The following is a 20,436-nucleotide window of genomic DNA, read 5'->3' as shown; positions in this document are numbered from 1 at the left end:
ATTCATTTCAAATTCACGTCTCAAAAATTCAAATCGCATTTTATTCAAAATTAAAAAGAAATTTTTGAAATCTTTTATGTTAGCTAAATATATTTTTATGCTTGAATTTCAAATTAACTCGTCAAATTTAATTTGTCTTTTCAAATTAATAGATTTCAAATGTTTTCGTCAGACAAATCCAAATACGCATTAATCCAAACACAACCCATGTGATTTTAGATAATCATGAATCATCTTTTATTAACAAATTGGGAAATCTTTTATTTTTACTTTTTGGAAAACAATCATACATATCCAAAATAAAGCTTAATCTGCTACTTTTATTTTTTACTTTTTTGGTGGTTAATCTGTTACTTTATCTAACCCAATACCAAATAATTTTTTTTATTCTCGGAATAATATTTGCCAACTTGATTTACAATCCCTCAAAGGTTGACATAAATTTTTTAATTAAATGTGGCTTTTTTAGATAAAAATATTAGATATATAGACTATAGGAACACAATCATTTAAACCTTGATATCAAAGTTAAAACTATCAGTTTTAAACTATTGTTTTTTTTTTTTGCCTTTTCAAAAAAAAATTATTTATTTTTATTATTTTATGTTATTATATGTATTTGGTTCATTTTAAGCAAAAAAACATTATGTACAAGTAAAATCTATATTAGTTGACTTATTTATTTGTTTAATATTGCGAATAAATATATGTTAAAAACATGGTGAATAAATATATGTTAAAAATATGGCTTTAATCAAGATTTTATGTAATGTATGGGCAAGGAATCAGGAACGAGTTAGGGACAAATAATGCATTTAAATATTTTGAGTTTTTTTAATTTAGACATTATATAGACATGTAATATTTTGATATATATATATATATATTATATACACACGAGCTTGCACACACACATAATTATAAATATATTTTTTCCATTTCGACGCCACTTCTATCTCGAGTTAATTAAGGTAACCAACATATTATCATCATTTTTCTAAACCGGAAAAAGCTTCTTAACCTGTACTTATTTATACAATTTTATCCTCAACTTCTTTTTTTTAAAATAACAAATAAAAAAAAATGGCAATTACAACGTCAAAAACAACCATGCTGTAAAAAAATGGCTGCTTCTCTGCTACCACTGCCATGGATGGTTCGCCGAGAATGAAGAAATCAATGGTGTTCGCGACATAAAACGACCACAATCGATTCATAACAGCAGGAAAAGAGGAACAAAACCTTCTCACAAACGCAAAAATGCCTCTCTTTAGGACTGCTGATCTTAGACATTGATGCAATAATATCATGTAAAGTTACATGGACTATGATACCACAACACTAGCGACCACCGAGATTTTAACTATCTGCGTTTTCGCATAAAGTCTACACCAATCTCCTTAACATACATCAGGTCATCTACATCATAATTCATGCAAGCAGATGGTGGTCACATTGCATAATGATTACTGACCCTCGGAAACTTATATTCTAAATTTATTTGAATAGGAATATAACTACTGTCTATATGTGAATATAAAATCTAATTATGACACAAATAGAAATGGAAAATCTTGGACATCAAAGAAAGCATGCAGATCCACTTTCCTTGCAGGTAGTGGAACTGATACCCTTTTAATTGAGTTTTATATATAGTTTAGCAGATCCAACTAAATTTAGTCATATGCTTCAGAGCCAATACAAGTTTCCTCTGTGTCAGCAATTCTTGAGATCTATGCAATTTAATGCTCAAAACAACATTATCTGAATCAACAAAATTCTCAAGCACCATCATTCCAAAAACACACATGCTGTATATTAAAAGATTTCAGATTTTGGCTAAGAGATGCAATGTTTGACTCTCCTAACATGAAATGTGCAGTCCGTGTACACAAAAGAGAGAAAAAGACGCGTACAACCAAGGGATCTCGATTAATTAAAGAGGGCACAACCTGTCACATGATAAAATTTACAAATTTATGACCTTTTCTTATACCCTAAGAAGATCGTGATTCGGACATGTTCACTTATTGTGAAACAAGTTTTTACAAAACCAGATAATTATACCTTCAAAACCTTCTGATGGAGACAAAAGTCAGTCCAACGAGTCCCCGCATCACCCTTGTGATAGAATGATTTTTAGGATTCAGTTCAAGCATGATTGTCGTTAACATGATTGGGAACTTCGTTTTGGCTGTCTAGAGGCATGTATTGTGCCATTATAGCCCTGATCTCCGAGTCCATATACATCTGAAATTGAAAAAAGGCAAAAGATGAGCTGACCATAAAATGACAGGAGTTCCAATTCTAATTAACAAACCATCAATAATGTTCAACGTTAGAGAAATAGTAAAAAGAAAGCAAGGAAATACTGCACTGAGTATAACTTCTGTCCGTACACAAGAACTGTCAAAATGCGATAAAATTAAAACAGGACTTCCCAAAATTTGTTTTTTTCTATGCTCTGAAAACATACTATAATGAAATTCAAAACAATACCATTTAAGAATTTTGAATGTTCATTATAACCTTAATATTTTGATGTCTGAGGATAAACAAAGCAAACATGAAGAAACATATTTTCTTTGAATGATCAAATACGAAATCTTTTATGGTTGCGCTTGGATTGATGGATTTCAAATCCATTGATTTCAAATATATTCATATGTATTTTTGTTGTTGAGAGGAGTGTATAACTTCAAATCCACTCTTTAGTCCTTATATGCTTATATAGTATTACATGCTAGTTACGAAGGATTTTAAGTTCACCCAATAATGTAGTCATTTGAAATTCATTCTACTTTTTATTACTAATGTTTAAAAATCAATGAGTGGATTTAAGATATGATCTATTGTTTAATTATAAATAATAAAAGTAATCAAAATCCATAGATTCAAATCCATCCATCCAAGCATAAGCCTAAATGAAAAGTTTTTCAGATTCAGCTCATGACCCCTGTGTCCCCAAAACATAAGTCAGTCATTTTCGAAGTTGATGTCTGACAGAGGTGTTTAGAACACAAGTAGAAAGAAGCATCTTTCAATATTAATGACATCCAAGTTGTTATTGGCAGTCCATGGTAAAGATCTGTAACAAAACTCAACAATTTCAAGGCAATTATTCCTCTAATGATCGTTTATGTCACTGACTTCAGCCATTCATCTTGTTTCAGCATCTCCCTAAAAAACCTACTTGTTATCTACATTAACATGTTTGGAGTCTACATATCAAAATAAGGAAGGGCAGATTATACAGAGAAATTTTAACTTCTGAGGTCAAATAGCTAAACTAAAAGTTTTATTGAACGTTGATGCATAGAAAACTCACCCTCAACCTATACTTGTAAATGAGATAGGCCCCACCAGCAGCCATAGCCAATGCAATCATAACGATCCAAACTGCTGTCCAAGCAGACTTCACTTCGGTCGCCCTCTTAGCTGAACGAGAAACAGAATTAGAAAAAATGTGAGTTTCAGACAATGAACCTTAGATACCATAGAACCGAGCGTCTGCTGCTAGTTTGCTACACCAAATGACATAACCCAATACTGATCATACAACTCAAATATTTTAAAATGTACAGTAATCTAAACATATTTGACCTAGTCCACACGAAAAATCATGCATCATAGCGAGGGCATTCACTGCTTTCCTACATGCACAGTGGGTGACGTGCAAATGAACTCACTTATGCATGTATCATGGTCCCAGATATACAATAGATCCCCACTACAGGTACATTCGTAACTGCCCCACAAGTTCTTGCAGCTGCATTCTGGGCATTGGCATGCTTTCTTTTCTTTACATTCATCAACATCTGTTTGTTACAAAAAAATCAACATGGAAGATGTTAAACCAAGAAAATATGCTGGTACTCTAATTCAAAGTCTCAGACCCATGATGAACATTAAATGACAGGGAACTTGGTGTCTGCTTGAAAGACATCATTGCTAACAACTTCAGGAAATTATTGAAATTCTCAAATATATTTTTTCATAAATATAATTCCACAATGTCCTTTTAAAAATGTGAAATAAATTCCAAAAATACCGAGTGAAGATAGGTTCATTGTTCATGCTAGTAAATGGTATTTTGTAACTTATTGTTCATGCTAGTTATGGTATTTATGACTTAGTATATGGGTATCGGTATTAGGCGCCAGGGAGTCATGTTACTTTAAAAAGGAACATTGTAATAGTATCTGTGTTGCATTGCATTTTAGTTAATGACAAACAGTGGTTTAAGATAAATTTAAACATGGGTTATTAGGTTCATTAGTATGTTATATGAAAAGCTCCTTACCGTCACATGTTTTAACGCCATCACCTTTAAATCCTGGAGGACATGCACATTTTCCCTCCTCGTCATCCTAAATATATAATACAGGGTTTCTGCCATCTGAATCAATTTTTGTCTGGCAAAAAATAATAGAATTAGAATATTAAAAAAATACAAACCAAACAAGCAGAGAAAGTGGCTCCATTTCTGGTTTCGTGCCAACAGCCTCCATTATTGATTTTGCACCGCCCAGGCCCACTTGCTGCATGGGGAAAATGGACAATAAGAGTCTCATTGCAATGCCTTGAGATACTCATACAAAAAGGAAACAGGTATTTATCAGAATCTAATCAAATTTTAAAAATAATCTCATGAAAATATTTATGACCCTAAATATTTATAGTAAATTTACCATTTTCATGATTCTTAAAATAAATTTACATATCAAACCCAAAATAAATTAAGATAGAGAAAAGTGCAGAATATGGGTATTTTATTTTTAAATAATATAAAGCTATATTGTAAATTTTTTAGTAAACAAGGCTATTTTTAAAAATTGAGGTTGTAAATGGGTCATTACAACTAATTTCTCAAAAAGAGGGAAAATTATAAGTTGAGCTTCACAATGTCCAAACTGCTTGAAGCATCCAATGCTTCAGCCAGAGACGAGATTCAGAATTACAAGTTAAATCTTCAATTAAGGGATTGTGAATCGGGACATCAAGGATAATGTAACCTGTTATGTCACCAAAATAAAATATCTTGGTTCTTAAAAATTAGGGATTAAACTTATTTTCTAGTCCTTAGATTAAGCCAGTTTTCTCATATAGGTAGTTTTGGATATAAATTGTAATTATTTCGTGGATAAATCAATATATGAAGAGAATTATTTCACTCAACCTTTTCTCACAGAAATATATACATACAAAACAGACGTGCACACCAGTAAACAATCAAGTAACTTTGCTAAAAATAACAAAATAATTCAGAGAGATTTGAAGCAATAACTGTCATTCTAGTTAGCAGCAATCAAAAGACCCAATTTGTGGTTGCATGGTGTCATATAAGGTTTATGTGAAAATAACATGATTCTAATGTGAGAAACACCGTCGGCCAAATAGAACTACGTATTCATGTCAACTCAGACTGGCCAATCTCTCTCTATTTTGGTTCACTGTAATACCAAAAGAAGCGCGAAAATAGTGGAATAATAAATCACATGATTTATGGGCTTTCTGATGTCCAGTTTATTTTTCAACTTTATCTCCCCTTTAATTTTAGTTTTCAGCTGGAAAGAGCACCAGACTGGGTTCTCAAGGCATTTCCATTAAAATTTTCTGTTGTTTGGATACTATTCCTCCTATTGAGTCGCACGGATGTAACCAGACATAAGTGGAGAAAATGTTGACGAAGAAAATCTCCAAGGTGGAACAGAATAAACATGTTTAAAATACATTCTAATTCATATTTTACTAATGTATATCTGAAGCAAAATGCTAATTCCTTAGCAAAGTAAAGCATAATTTGTTGCCAAAAATACTTCCAACAACTAGCTGCTTATAGAAAGCAATTTCTGATAAAATTATATAACTAACCATATCCACTAATCCAAGAAAAAGAACAAATTGCATTACATACCAACACAAGAACTGTAGCCATCTCCCTTAAACTGCACACCATTAACTACGGGGCATTCACACACTCTTCCTCGAAAAGTGTCCTGAATATACACAATCGTCAAAACCAAATACCATAACACTCTTTCTTATTAGTTAGCAATTGAAAAAGTACCTTGCAAGCTGAAATATTAGCTGTCTTGTCTTGCCAGCAGCCACCATTATTATCCAAGCACTCATTTGTTTCTACATCTGTAGTTAACAAAGCATAAGCTCCAACTTTATTATAAAACCAACTAAGCTAAAGACATAAAATTTGTGAGCAGAGATTACTTACCACCACTCAGACAAACAGCTGGTTCAGTTGTTTCCTCAAAACCGGCACAGAGAGCCTTCAAAACAGAACCTTTCTCCAATTTCCCTGAAAAGTAACCATATAAGACAAGATAATAATTTTACTGCCGGAAAGGGAAAATACTAGTACAGTCTAACCTCGATATTGTCGATTATTAACAACAAGCGTGGGCAATATGGTCACATCACCTCGCGATCCTTTTCCGATCTATAAGTAAATATTTGAGTTCTCGGACAATGAATCATACTTACATTAAAATATGAAATAAACACATTGCAGCAATATGATGAAAAAATGATGTCAAAAAAGTTGGTCACAAAAACTCACTTGTGCATCCTGTTCTAACTTAAGAACTGGATTGTCTGAATCAACCTCAGGATCACCCATGCACGTTTCAATTTTTTTCAGATCAAGACCTGAAGAATGAACAACAGTATGTTGGCACTAAGCAATGAAGGTGGCAATTTAATATGCGAAATGAAAAACATTACCTAAAGATTTTATTACGCCGTCTGCACATTCTTTGTTGTACTTCTTCTCTTTCATGGGACATCTAATTTGAAAGTCAGTAACGTAGTCCCACCATATCCATGGTTTATTGGTCTCATTGGTCACTTTGAACACGCAAAGCTGTCTCAAATTTTCAAGAACCACATCTCTTCCTTCATAGCCTGTGCTAAAATCCTGTTCAGGGTCCGGAGCACAATACCTTCCATGGTTTATGCATTGAGACTTGCACTGTTTGCTAATGGTAAATGCCTGCGGGCAATACCAAGTTATATAATGCGGTGTAAATTGAGTATAACCGCCTTTCTCAAGAACTTGAGCTGCTCCCTTAAAACTTTTTACAAACTCCATCAACATATCACATTTAACGCCACATTCGTCATTGCTATTAGTCCACAGTTCATATTCCACTCGATCATCTGGGTGTGGAACAGCTTCCCTCCAGTCAAGATTCACATTCACCATATCTCCCCCACTGATTGCTTTCTTCAATTTTTCTCCAAAACTTTTGTCAATAAGTGCTGATGGAATTGTTATGTTCTTAATATAATTTGCCGATGAACCATCCTCTTCAGGAGAGTCCATAGTTATTAAAGCTTCCTCAACGTCATCAGCCACTAGAACTGCAGCTGCCCCAGCATTTTGGGCATTCCAGACTTTTAAAGCGAAAAAGCAATCTGCGTTCCATGGTAAACCAAGAAAAAGATCCGTGAACTTATGTCTTTTTTAACGCATGTACAATTGTACCTAGTGGAGTATCTTAAGAGACTGACATGAATCAGAATTCCTCAAGCGATGGCATTAAAAAGGCAATCAACATTCAACATTTCCATACATTACTTAATAACAGGAAAGGTGAAAATGTGGAAAAACTGAACATTTTAAACTAGTGGAAATCAGGACATGGTGGATTTCTCCCAAGAAATAAGGGATAGACTGCACAAGCTTTTTATTTGACAAGCTATGCTTACACTTTCTGAATTTATTTTCATGCTTTGAAGGAATCTCCGAATCCTTAGGTAATAAGAAATTATCCAACTTTAAGCAAATGTAACAGTAGTTTAACACTTAGTCCTGCAAAGAATCCAATTTGAGAAGTTGCTATAACCCTGGAGTAACTAGTCAGGAAGAGTGGTTCTTGTTAGCTCATCAGAATCACCTCCTTCATCATCAGAATTCCATTTTGCCAAGAGACTGAACTTATTGCAATCACAAAAGGGAACATATCATGTCCGTAGCATTCAACTTCCATGTATAAATCTTGAGAAGCTCAATCCACTTCATTGAGCCTTCAATACCAGCATTTCATTTAAGAGAAGTGTGAGAGTGGCAACATGTATGTGGGTTAGTTTCTGTCCTAGCCTCAACCGATGGACATTCTTACAAAGAGCTTACTCAAAGAGATATTTAAAGAGCTATAAAAAGGCAAGTCAAGAATGATCCCCGCTGTACACATGCTTGAGGGAGAGTTTTCAAAACCACTACATTTGTGGATTTCTACCCATGAAATAAGAGATAAACTAGCAATCTTTTCACGCACATGATTTGATAAGATAAACTTCAGAAATATTCCCCAACTCCATAATTCAAACAAACCAAATGATAATTTTAAAAATAAAACATAAAAGTATTCCTCCAAACCAGACAATTATTTTGCCCGAAATGAGAATGTGATTGAAAAATAGAGGGAGAAGTAAATTAAAATAACAGAGATTATTTATTTAAACAATGAAAAGGGAGATTTATCAGAAATTACCAAAAGAATGTATTTTCGATCAAATCCACTTCAAACAAACAGTTATCCTCTACAGACGAGCGTTCTCAAATTCAACCTCTCAAACCAGCAAACTAACGAAAATGGACTAAAGGACGTGCACACAAAAAAAACAAAAAACAAAAAAAAAAACAATTTGCAGCTCAAACAAGAAGCTCAATCTCTCTATACTTCTTTGAAAGTAAAACTAACCCACATCATAAACTGAAACAGGGAAATATCCAAGATAATGGAAATGGAACCTCTAGATATCACAATGGACATTTAGGATAAAAGTAACCGACGAGTGAAAAACAAAACCAGAAATCTCTAACAAGTAAAAGAACAGATACCTCCACGATCAACAAGAACAAAATTCGGCAGAGCCCCAGCCTTGGCCTTGAAAGAAACCCCAAAATCATCAAAGTTTTTACAGCCTTTCCTGTTGTCTTTTGGGTACACTACAGTTCCTGACATACTTCCCCCATATTGCGGAATCCCAAAGTTTCCAATAGCACTGTCTTGAGTCCCCTTTATGCTGTCCGGTGACGTCACCCTCAAGCTGTTCTTCTCCACAACAAACCGACCCGTCACTGATTCTGCGAAAGCCAGCAGCAAAAAACCCAGCGAGATTGCAGAGCTTGGAATTTTAAAACAACCCATTTGCTCTAGCAGAATCAAGAAGAAGGAAGTTCCAGGCTTTTTGCAATTGCAGCTCAGCTATATTTTGAATACTCTATATTTCCTCAAAATTAATTTCATGGAGTTTCTTACAATGGGGCGGCGTTTGTGAAACACGCGCTTTTGTGCGTGAGTGAAAGTGGTTTGACAGGGAAGGAAGTCGGAGTTATAGCGAGACCTGTCCTCTCTCAATATTGAAGAATAATAATATTAAAAAATTATGATAAAAATAAATAAAAAAATATTTTTTATTTTATTTTAATTTTTACTATTAATTATTGAGTTTCATATATTGGAGAATTGAGCGTATTATCAACGTTTTTTAATTCCTAACTTTTTTTTGAAAAATTATGACTCGATTACTTTTATTACTAAACAATGTTGTTTTTAAGGAAAATAAATTAGAAAATCAGCTAAAGTAATTTTGTTTCATTTGTACGAAAGATATCAACATATTGTCATACTTGATTTTTTAAGGCTTTATCTTAAATAATTTATTTTGTGGCCGTTGATCTTTAAATGATTTGATTTAGAATAAAAATGGGCCATTGATTATGAGATTTTTAATGCTTTATTTTAAGTACTTCTCATTTTGTAATGGAAGTGATTAACATACTTCCAAGTAAATTTAGATTGATGAGGTGTTGGAAAGTGTAGAGTTACGAACAGAGGTATCGAAATAAGTTGAGCCTATTGGGTTGATCTGTCTTGTCTCGCTAAATAGACGGGTTGCAATTGGATTGACAATTTTCTAATCCGTCCAAATGACGGTCGATTCACCTCAGTCCTGTCAAGTTGTGGGTTGTGATGACTGGTGAGTTACGGGCCAACTCACCAAATATAACTAAGAATTAATGGTCAGTCCATCTCGTCCTGTCAATTGGCGGATTTTGATGAGTTACGAATTGACCCGTTCCATTGGTCCATTTTGACAGCTCTAGTTACGAACATTAAGTTGTTAATATGTTTAATTCCTTATACGATTATTCCATTATTTTTTCCTATCAAAATGAATATATTATTTTTAGATAGAGTCGATTGCAAGATACTTAACATATTTCAATATAGATTTATCCAAGAAAGATAAAATATAATTAGAAAATATTTCAATATAGTTTTATTAAACTTTCATCATAAACAAAGTTATAAATTAAAGGCTATACAATCTAGAAAAGTTCAAGGAGATAGATTGAAAACATTTACCAGAATACTAATATCACCCATAAATCATTGAGAAAAAAAATAATATTAATATAATGATGGCTTTATGATAATTTTGAATATGATATCATTTAATTTTAATTTCATGGTTGCTACATTCAAAAATATTTTTTTTTTGAAAGAACATTCAAAATTTTTAAAAAACAATAAAATAAATTATGCTGATTTCAAATTTATATTAAAATTTTTTAGCAATTTTTATTTTTATTTAAAAAAAAACCGTCAATGTTTGGATAAAGATGAAAACTTTCCCTAAATCCAAATCATTTCCTGCTTCACAAGTTTCAGATTCTTGAAGCTCCGAACCATGAAACTCAGGCTCAGATCAATTGAATCCAAAGAAACCCTAAAAATCGAAGCCCCCAATCCATGTACCCTTCCCCAACTCAAGCAGATTCTTTCTCAAAACCTCCCGAATTTCCCTTCACCCGCTTCGATTCGCCTATCCCTGAATCGAAAAGACGAGCTTCGATCCGCATCGCCTGGTGTCGAGGACTCTCTCCAGCTTCTAGGGGTCACCGCCGGTGATCTTATATTCTTTACCCTCGACCCTGATTTAGTGCATAGTTATCCCCCTGTTTTGGAGCAAGAAGTTGGTAATGATTCAAAGTCCGAAGATATTCATCCATCCCGGGAATCTGAGGCGTCTCAAGATTTGAATTCCGGTGACAGCCTCAGCGAACCCAAGATTTCGGAGTTTGATGGGCTGAAAAGGAAAACACTAGATACGGCAACCCAGTTCGAGGAATCGACAGAGTTCATGGAGTTAGATGATGGTTGTGATGACCATTACAATGATAGTGATGGGATTTCAGCAGACGTAGTCGACAAGTCATTTTCCGTACCTGGGTATTTGAGGAAAGTATTCATGGACGAGTTGAATGGTGATTGTGGCCCTGATCACAAATTGGCTGTAGTGGCAATTCATGCGGTATTTTCAGAATCTGGTTTTGTGGGATTTGACCCAAATTTGAAAAAGCAAATAGATGGTTTTCAGTTTAAGAATGATTGGCCTTCTGGTGGTTTTATGCCGTCAGTGTCTTACACTTTACCGGATATCGTTGGCCACGGTGATGGAATTGACAGCATTGTCTTGAAATTTCAGAGCTTAGGGAAGTACATGACTGTTTATGGATCATTAGGGAATGAATCAAGGGGACACCGTACTCACTTTTTAAGATTTAATGAGGATCAACTAGTGCCACTTTTGAATGTTGCTTGGGCGAATTGTGGTGTGACCGAAAGTGTCGAAGGATTCGATGGCGGTGTTTCAAGTGCATCACCGGAAAAAGAGCTGTTTAAGTTTTGGAGAGATGTGAAAGATAATCTTGCATTGCCATTGTTGATTAGTTTATGTGAGAAAACTGGTTTAGAACTACCTCCATGCTTTATACGACTACCCACTGATCTAAAAATGAAAATCTTGGAGTTGCTGCCTGGAGTTGATGTGGCTAAAATAAGCTGCGTGTGCTCGGAACTGCAATACGTTGCGTCGAGCGATGACTTGTGGAAGTTGAAGTTTAATGAGCAATTTCAAAATGAGAGAACCGAGGGATATGCTAGTTGGAAAAAGGCGTTTGCCGTGGCTTGGGAGAGGGAGAAGTCCAGGAAGGTCTTGGAAAGGAGGATCGGAGCATTACCTAGGAGGACAAGGCCTTTGAACCCATTCTTTGCCCCTCAGGTACCCCGTGTAATAGGCGGTCCACACGATATTTGGCCCGTCCTTGGGCGTGATACGCGCACTAGGCTCCATGTTCCAATCAATCCTCGGATTCGGAATTTTTCTCCTCACTGCAGACTTGGAGAGCAAAACAGGAGGGAACGTTTTTGAACTCAGAAGGTGGTTTAATGGACGTTAGTTTAGCTTTTATGCTTGTAATAACGTAACTTGTTGAAAGCGAGTAAAGCCATATCATGTCTATGTTTTGTAATAAACAAACATTTTAAAGATTCTAGCATATTCCCTTTGATGTGTGCGCCTAGGCTTTACGATCTACATGTGCCTTTGTATGCTTTGATAACTATGGTAATAAGCAACAGCCAAGAAGTAACCGAGTTTTCTTAGACCTTAGCTTACAATCCATACTATTTATAGTATCATATATGTAGTAAATTAATGTTGACTAGTTTAAATTAAAATAATATATATATATAGCTAGATGTGAAAAGTATTTTATTTAGTTTTCTTTAACAAAAAGTATACGTTTGAATTCGAACATTTTTGTAGAACTGTTTTGAAAATTATTTTTAGAAATAGTTCTCTAAATATAGTTTTGAATTATTAAGAGATGTTTTTTAAATGTTTAAAAATGAAAAACAATGATGGAAAAAGATTCTCTGCTGTGGAGTGAAAAACAGCATAGGATACCGTGCATTGAAATGGACATGATTTCAATATTTTATGTGTGTAATTAATTAATTATTTATTTATTTAATCTTGTGATATGAATTACAGAATACTATTTAATGCACAGTATGTTGTGTTATTTTTCTCTCCACAGCAGAGGATCCGGATCCAGACAATGATGCGTATCAAAATATATTATTTTTTAAATGTAAAAGTGTTTTTTCGAGTTGTTCAATACATATTTATTCTTAAAAAATTTATAAAAATCATTTTGTTTAAAAAAACATTTTATAAATATTTGCCAAAACGTAAATTTTAATTTGAACAGATCTGGACGAGGAGTCCTATGATTCAAGCTATTCATCTTTTATCATGTTAGGAGAAGGCTTATACCAAAAGTGTGAGGATCTGTGATCGTGATTAAGATTTAATGACCAAACGACCACAATTTATTAACGTAAACAACGAAAATATGATTTTTCCGTAAATTCAAACATTTTGTAGAACTGCTTTGAAAATAACTTTTAGAAATAATTCTCTAAATATAGTTTTTAAAGAATTATATAGAGATATTTTTTAAATGTTTAAAAATGAAAGACAATGATGTGTATCAAAATATATTATTTTTTAAATGTGAAGGTGTTTTTTCAAATAGTTGTCCAAGTGCATATTAATTTTTGAAAAAATTTATAAAAATATTGTAAAAATCATTTTGTTTAAAAAAATATTTTATAAATATTTGTCAAAACGTATTTATTAACGTAAACAACGAAAATGAGTTTTAAAAAATGATACATAAATTTCAGCATGATTTTTTCCGAATAGAGCATCCCAAAAATCTGAACAACACTATATATTAAAAAAATAGAGTCATATCATGTTTATTTTTTAAGAAATTGTCCAAAACGGAACCTTTAAGTTTTAGAAGGTGTGTGAGAGGGTGTTTGGCAGAGTTTAAAAGTTTTTTCAAACAATTTATAAGCCGTTTTAAAGCTTTTAAGCTCTCAAATTTTGTTTGTCAAAATTTTTTAAAAACAACTTATAACCTGTCAAAATAAGTTATTTGACAGCTTATAAACTGTTTTTAAAAAAGTAAGGGGGGAAATAATTTTTTCAAAAATATCTTATTTTAATATTCTATCTCTCTAAAATATCCTTGAATATTTTCATAAATCTTCATCATATTCTCCACCCATTAAATATTAAATATTATTATTTTAAAAAAATTACAAATCACATAAATTTTTCTAAAGTAAAATATTAAAACAATTTTATTTTTTAATATATGTTTATTCTAAAACTATTTTCGTATGTGTATAACTCAAAATTTTATTTTCATATAATTATACCTTTTTTGGTAATTTTGACAATAAAAAAGATCTTATAATACCAAACATATCAACATCTTTAAGTTGTTTAAAATAAGTTTATTCAAACACTTTAACAGCTTATTTTTAAAATAAGTTCTAACAACTTATAAACTCGTAAAACAGCTTTTAAGCACTAAGAGCTTATAAGCCCTTAAATTTGTTTGATAATTTTTTCGAATAGCTTATAAGTTTGTCAAAATAAGTTGTTTGAAACCTCATAACCCGTTTTTTTTAAAAAGTAAGGTCACTTCTATTTTTTAAAAAATATTATTTTGATATTTTACTTCTCCATATTATCTTTGTATATTTTATCGAATACCCACAATGTCACCTGTCCATTTTTTGTACATAATTTATCTTATTTTTTTCCCCTAAAGTTTAAAAAAATAATATTTTTATTTTTAAATATATATTTGACATTTATAATAAATTTTAAAACTTTTATATATATATATAGGGGTGATCACGGTGCGGTTTGGCGGTTTTTCATAAGAAATTCAAACCGAATTGCCAATTGCGGTTCGGTTATATTATAATTTTTTTGTTGCGGTTTTATATGTAAAATCGTTTTCGCGGTTTTCGTCGGTTTTAAGGGGTTGCGGTCGGTTCGCGGTTTTTTTAATGATAGGTAAAATGAAAAAAAAATAAAGCTATTCAAATTATTAGAATAATGAATGAAAATTATAATAAATAAAATAAAACTAAATAAAATAACAATCAAGCGAAAAAATAAAGTTAATCAACTATAATATGTTTAGGCAAGTTGATGATTAATATTAGTATAGAGAAGTAGTAAATAGATTATGAAGAGAGAAAGAGGGAAATTTTTTTGAAGAAGAGTTGGGAGAGAAGAGAGTGGAGGCGTCATAGGATCGAATCTATTGTGTATAATGTATATACAATTTTTTATAAATATAACCCTAGTTAAATACCACTATACACGGCGGTGCGGTGCGGGGCGGTTTGGGCCAAAAATTATAACCGAACCATAGCGGCGGGGCGGTTTTTATTTTTTTTAAAACCGTGGTTATTTCAAAAAATGAAAAACGACGGTGCGGGGCGGTGCGGGGTGGTCGGTTCGGGCGGTTTTTGAAAAAATGTGATCACCCCTATATATGTATATATATATATATTACTATTTACATTACTTTCATAATATTATACCATTTTGGTAATTTTGACAATAAAAAAACTTATAATACCAAACACATCAACATATTTAAGTTGTTTAAAATGAGTTTATCCAAACACTTTAACAACTTATTTTTAAAATAAAATCCGACAACTTATAAATTTCTAGAACCTATAAGTTGTTTTTAATAAATTTAGTCAAACATCCTCTTAATTTAAACAGTACTTGGATGGGGGTCCTATGATTCTTGTTATTCATCTTTTTCCAAGTGAGGAGAAAACTTATATCAAAAGTATAATTAGTTTAAAAAAAGGGTAAATGATTTAAAAATCCCTACCAACCCTTTAAACTTTATCTTAACTCTCTAACCACAATTTTTTTTTATTTCAACTCCCTAGTGGTCCCTATTTTTTAATTAAATATTATTTAGCAACTAATCCTTTGTACGTGGCATTGTTAACCTATCGAACCAGTCCCGTCCATGCAAGACTATCAGTTACGCAAGATTTTCAGCCGATATACTCCGAATTAGGGTCCAACATGCTCCCGTAAGATGAAATAAATTTAAATACCTCTTTGACCAAAATGTCGTCGGGTCATACCTGCCAAGTTTTACGAAGTGCTCCTCACACTCCAACCACGCAGTCGCAACAGATGGTTTCTGCACAAGCTCCTTCAACGACACCCAGCACAACCTTAATTCATTTTTTACCTTAAGGCATATGGTATATAAATTTAATTATAAAATATGAGTATGAAAGAACAAGAGGCTTTAAAGAAATTATTTAGACATGATATTATTACATAAATCAACTCCTTTGAAGAGGAGAAGACAACTTGTTTAGCTACTCATAGTAGTCTTGTTCTTGTAATACATAAAGAAAACTTAATACAATAGAGAGAGAAATATTACAACAATTTATTTGTAAGAAAACTGAAGGGAATGATCGATATCTTCAGCTTTCTTGAACGCTTGTATTTATAGCTGAGGTTCCACTCGTTTCACCGAGAAACTTCAGGGAATCTTACAGCTATCTTCTATTTCTTTATGTCATTATTGGTGGCATCTTTTACTAGTGGAGGAGGTAGTTGTCTTGTATTTTTTATGCCATTATTGATGTCATCTTTTACTAGTGGAGGAATCACATGTCTGCCACTTTCTTTTGGCTTTATTCTCCTCACATGTCTGCTTTATTGTTGTCGGGGCATCTTTTGCTTTTGAAGTAGGCCCCTGTGAAAACGCATCTTTGGTGGTCCTTGTCCACCTTTGCTTGTCTCGAAAAAATCTTTTCGATCCGTTCGGGGTCTGAAGTTTTTTCCGAATTTTGGCTCCTTCTGGTTGGGACACTCTGGGCAGATGTTCTCTGACCATCTTCCGATATGACCCATGTTACAAAATTTTCGGCGAGTCTCTTTACTTTCCGGCAGCTTGTTGTTCCATAAAAAATTTCTCTTCTTTTCGAATAGTTCTTCTGCAAAAACCGTAGTTTTTTCTGTCATTGTGTTTAACAGGAATGATCCGTTCACAAAATTCTGATAAAATTTGAACGAAAACTTGACCTTGTCCATCTCGGTGAGACAAACCCAAATACCCCAGGCCCTTCTGGTTGAGATTTCATTTTCTCCAAAAGTAGACACTAATGGTATTTCCTCAGGAATAGGGTCCTTAATGAATCTTTGATTATTCATGTCAGGTCTCCTTAGCTTGATGAAATGAAAGGGTTTGTGTGATCCTTTTCCTGTTGGTTCTGGAGCTGCACTAAAGAAATATAATTCAAGCACATCTCCACTGGACAAATGGTCGTTATTTGCCCATGTTTCTTGGACTGCTTCCTGAATGCATTTGGGTAACTGTGATATCTCCGGGAAGCTTGGTGACGTTGTATAAACTAAGGCCAAGGCTCCAAATTCATACCAAAGCTTTACATCCTTAGGATTGACATTGTTATTTAGCCATACCCTTGGATATATCCCTGCAACATCAACCCTGCAAGTGTTAGGGTTAATTTTACTTCTTGTACTTAATTTCTCCCACCTCTGTTGCTAAACCTGAAATGAAGAAATAATAGCTGGATTAGTATCGATCTTAGATTTGCCCTTGTCAGTGTTGGGCCTAAGATTGATCTCTTTCTCTTTTACCCCAGAGGCGGAGGGTTGACTTGATGAGGAATCCTCATCAATTGTTGCTTCATCTAGATCATCAAAAGCTGATGATAGATTAGCACTTGTTTCTTGAGTTTTAGCTTCCTCAACATCTTGTTTTCCAACCGGTGGTTGTATTTCTTTTTTTGTAAAACCAATGGTTTTAGCATATCTTGTTTATGAGAAACCAATGGTTTTTCTATGGCCTTCACAATTGGCCCTTGAATAGCAGCCCATAGTTATGTTTGAGCTTGCATACACCCTGTAATTCGATTAGATACTTTGATCCGATCAGCTTGTTGTAACCTGCCGACCATTTCAGCATTAATGGCTAACTGGTTGAACTCGGTTTGAAGCAACCCAAGGTGTTCCCTGAGATGCATCTGCATTTTCATGATGGAATCCACGTCACTGCCTTCCATCTCTTGTTAAGAAATCTGCAAGAATATTTTAATGAGATTTAATAATAACAATATCAAAAATATAATTTTGACATAATGCTTGTCATCTTAATAACCTAGCTTTCTCAGGTTTAGATTAAATCTTATTTTTTAAGAAAGCTTTTACCTGGGTGTTATCAACCTTTAGCGTGAATTTTTTAGCAAGTAAAAATAATGGCCATTTTTCGAAAGCCCTTTTAACTGCATAAAATTCCTTTTCGTTGATATGTCATCTGATGGCCTCTGATTCTGAAAAAAGACCGCTACAGTATCTGCATGGTATTTCTCCATCCGGAGTGATCTTGGTAAGGACTGCTGCCCACCAATCGTCACTAGTATCCGTAAATAAAACCGGATCATCTTCATCTTCGGGTATAGCCATTTTTGAGAGATTCTTACATATCTCCTTTAATTAGTTTACCCCTTAAGTATGGTTTTCGGTCCATATAAACCTAGCATCCTTTTTTAACAAAGGACTGAACACCTTTCTGTACATTGCTAGGTTGTTAATGAACATCCCTGCGAAATTACCTACTCCAAGAAAACTCTGGAGTTGTTTTATGTCTTTGAGTTTATCTGGAAAATTCTTTACCTTTTCCACAATATGGAGTTGTAGAATTATTCCAGTTTCATCAATCTCAATACCAAGGAATTCAATTTTCCTTGTTGCTATGTCTGCTTTCTTTTCAGATAAGACAAGTCCTTCTTGTTTACAAATTTTAGAGAAAATCTCTAAGTGTTTAACGTGTTCGTCTATATTTTTTGATGCTATAAGAATATCATCAATATAAACAAACATAAAGTTAAAATAATCTTTAAAAAGGTTATCCATCTTTCTTTGAAATATTTTGGGTGCATTAGTCAATCTCATAGGCATAACTTCCCAAATATAGTGTCCTTGTGGAGTAGAGAAGGCTGTGAATTTTTTACTGTCTTCTTTCATTCGAATCTGGTAAAATCCAGACTTACAATCAAATTTTAAAAACACTCTAGCATTTCGTACACATCTAATTAGGTGTTCTCTACTTGGTATGAAGTACCCATCAAACTCCAGGATTTTATTAATACCTTGGTAGTTAATAACTAACCTGGGTTTCCCTCTTTTTATTTCACCATGATTTCTGACCAGAAATCCTGGGCTGCTATATGGTGAAACTTCTTCTTTGATTAGACCAAGGTCCAAATGTTTCTTGATAATTATTCTCATATCCCTTTGATCTGTTATGTTCATCGGGATAGGCTTATATCTGACGAATTCATACTCTTTGACTTCCTTTAGAGTAAGACTAGCTTTGAGTTGATTTTTATCCCACAATGCCAAAGGATGCTCGTTGTAACTTTCTTTGAACCTCTTTTTGACATCTTCAAGGGATACCTTATTTTCTAACTCTATATCTCTGTGATTTAGAGTCACCTTGAGAAGCTCCATATCCTCTGTTTGGAGTTCTTGTTCTGTTGTTATTTTCAAAATGGTTTCTCCAAACCTTCTTGGATCTTTCATTTTTGGGTGAAAAAGTTGTCCTTTATCACCACGCTGGCTGCGAAATATTATCGACAATTGTCGATAAAAAACAACTTTAAGTCTTTGAACGATAATTTTATGATCACAAATTGTAGTGAACATAAGTCTTCTTGACTCATTGTCTTGTGTGTACTTCTTAAACATTTGTAAGAAGTTATTTCCTAATAGGATATCAGCTCTTGTATCATGAAAATAGATTGGTGGTGTCTTTACCTTGTACCAAGGGGTTTGACCTACTCCTCCCATGAGGATTTCTGCTTGTTTTATTCCTTTGCAAAGAATTAAAATTCTTCTAGAGAAATCCCGTCCAACAATTTTTGGCAATTCTTCTTCACATTCTTCAGGGAAGACTCCTCATTTTGCTGTACAAATTCCTGCTCCCGAGTCAATATAAGCTGCAAAGTATTCAGCCTTATATTGTTCATACAACATTCCTATTGGAATGTATATGGAGAAAGGACTTGTTGTCATTTTTTAAAGGGATTACTAAATGGCCCTGCCATTTTTAACAGACTGTGTTGCAACTTAGTAATCCGATTAAGACTTTTCACCTTTAGTTTTCCTAAGGCTTCAGAAGGTAGAGTATGATTACTTATTTCTAATTCTTCGATGCGTCCTAGTAAATCATGTTCATGACTTACTAATTTCAATAGTTGCTTCTTCCTCTGTTTGTAAATAGAGTTTTCGAATCTATTTAAGAGATTGTCCCTTATCCAATTCTCTTGGTTTTCCATTTCGTTGGATTTTTATTGAATCCTCCAAGTTTTCTCTTTTGCCATAAACTCTATTCCTTTTTCAAGGCGTTTCCATGGTTTATGGTCCTCCAGAAATTCTAGGCCAAGAATGAGCTGATCCATCTCTTTTCCTGGAATTTCACAGATTTGAACTTCCAATTCTCCAATATTTATCACTCCTTGGTAAGTTCTTTTTTCTTGTTGTTCCAAATAGTAAATCGAGTTACAAGGGAACTGATTCCGATGACTTGTAATTTCGAATACTATTTTCACTTCTTTCTATCCTTCTGGAGATCTAAGTTTTTCTATTATAGAAAACTCCTTTTCTTCTGGTGGA

The 20,436-nt window shown here is 33.5% G+C and overlaps 2 protein-coding genes across 2 annotated transcripts; one reads left to right on the top strand and one right to left on the bottom strand.

The window, feature by feature from the left end:
- Positions 1–1,899: 1,899 nt before the first annotated feature.
- Positions 1,900–9,355, bottom strand: LOC140886319 (vacuolar-sorting receptor 3-like). Its single transcript, XM_073292862.1, has 12 exons — positions 8,864–9,355; positions 6,742–7,434; positions 6,578–6,666; positions 6,388–6,457; positions 6,233–6,316; positions 6,071–6,147; positions 5,918–5,999; positions 4,459–4,541; positions 4,304–4,370; positions 3,690–3,818; positions 3,329–3,438; positions 1,900–2,250 (listed from the first exon to the last, which is right to left on the bottom strand). The coding sequence occupies exons 1-12, from the start codon at positions 9,171–9,173 to the stop codon at positions 2,152–2,154; spliced, it is 1,893 nt and encodes a 630-aa protein (XP_073148963.1). The 5' UTR covers positions 9,174–9,355; the 3' UTR covers positions 1,900–2,151.
- A 1,249-nt stretch (positions 9,356–10,604) lies between these two features.
- Positions 10,605–12,362, top strand: LOC140891583 (F-box protein SKIP22-like). Its single transcript, XM_073300158.1, has one exon. The coding sequence runs from the start codon at positions 10,720–10,722 to the stop codon at positions 12,241–12,243; it is 1,524 nt and encodes a 507-aa protein (XP_073156259.1). The 5' UTR covers positions 10,605–10,719; the 3' UTR covers positions 12,244–12,362.
- The last annotated feature ends 8,074 nt before the right edge of the window (positions 12,363–20,436 follow it).

This window comes from Henckelia pumila, chromosome 3 (assembly GCF_033568475.1).
Source record: "Henckelia pumila isolate YLH828 chromosome 3, ASM3356847v2, whole genome shotgun sequence".
Lineage (NCBI taxonomy): Eukaryota > Viridiplantae > Streptophyta > Magnoliopsida > Lamiales > Gesneriaceae > Henckelia > Henckelia pumila.
This window is presented reverse-complemented; position numbering and strand designations above follow the sequence as displayed.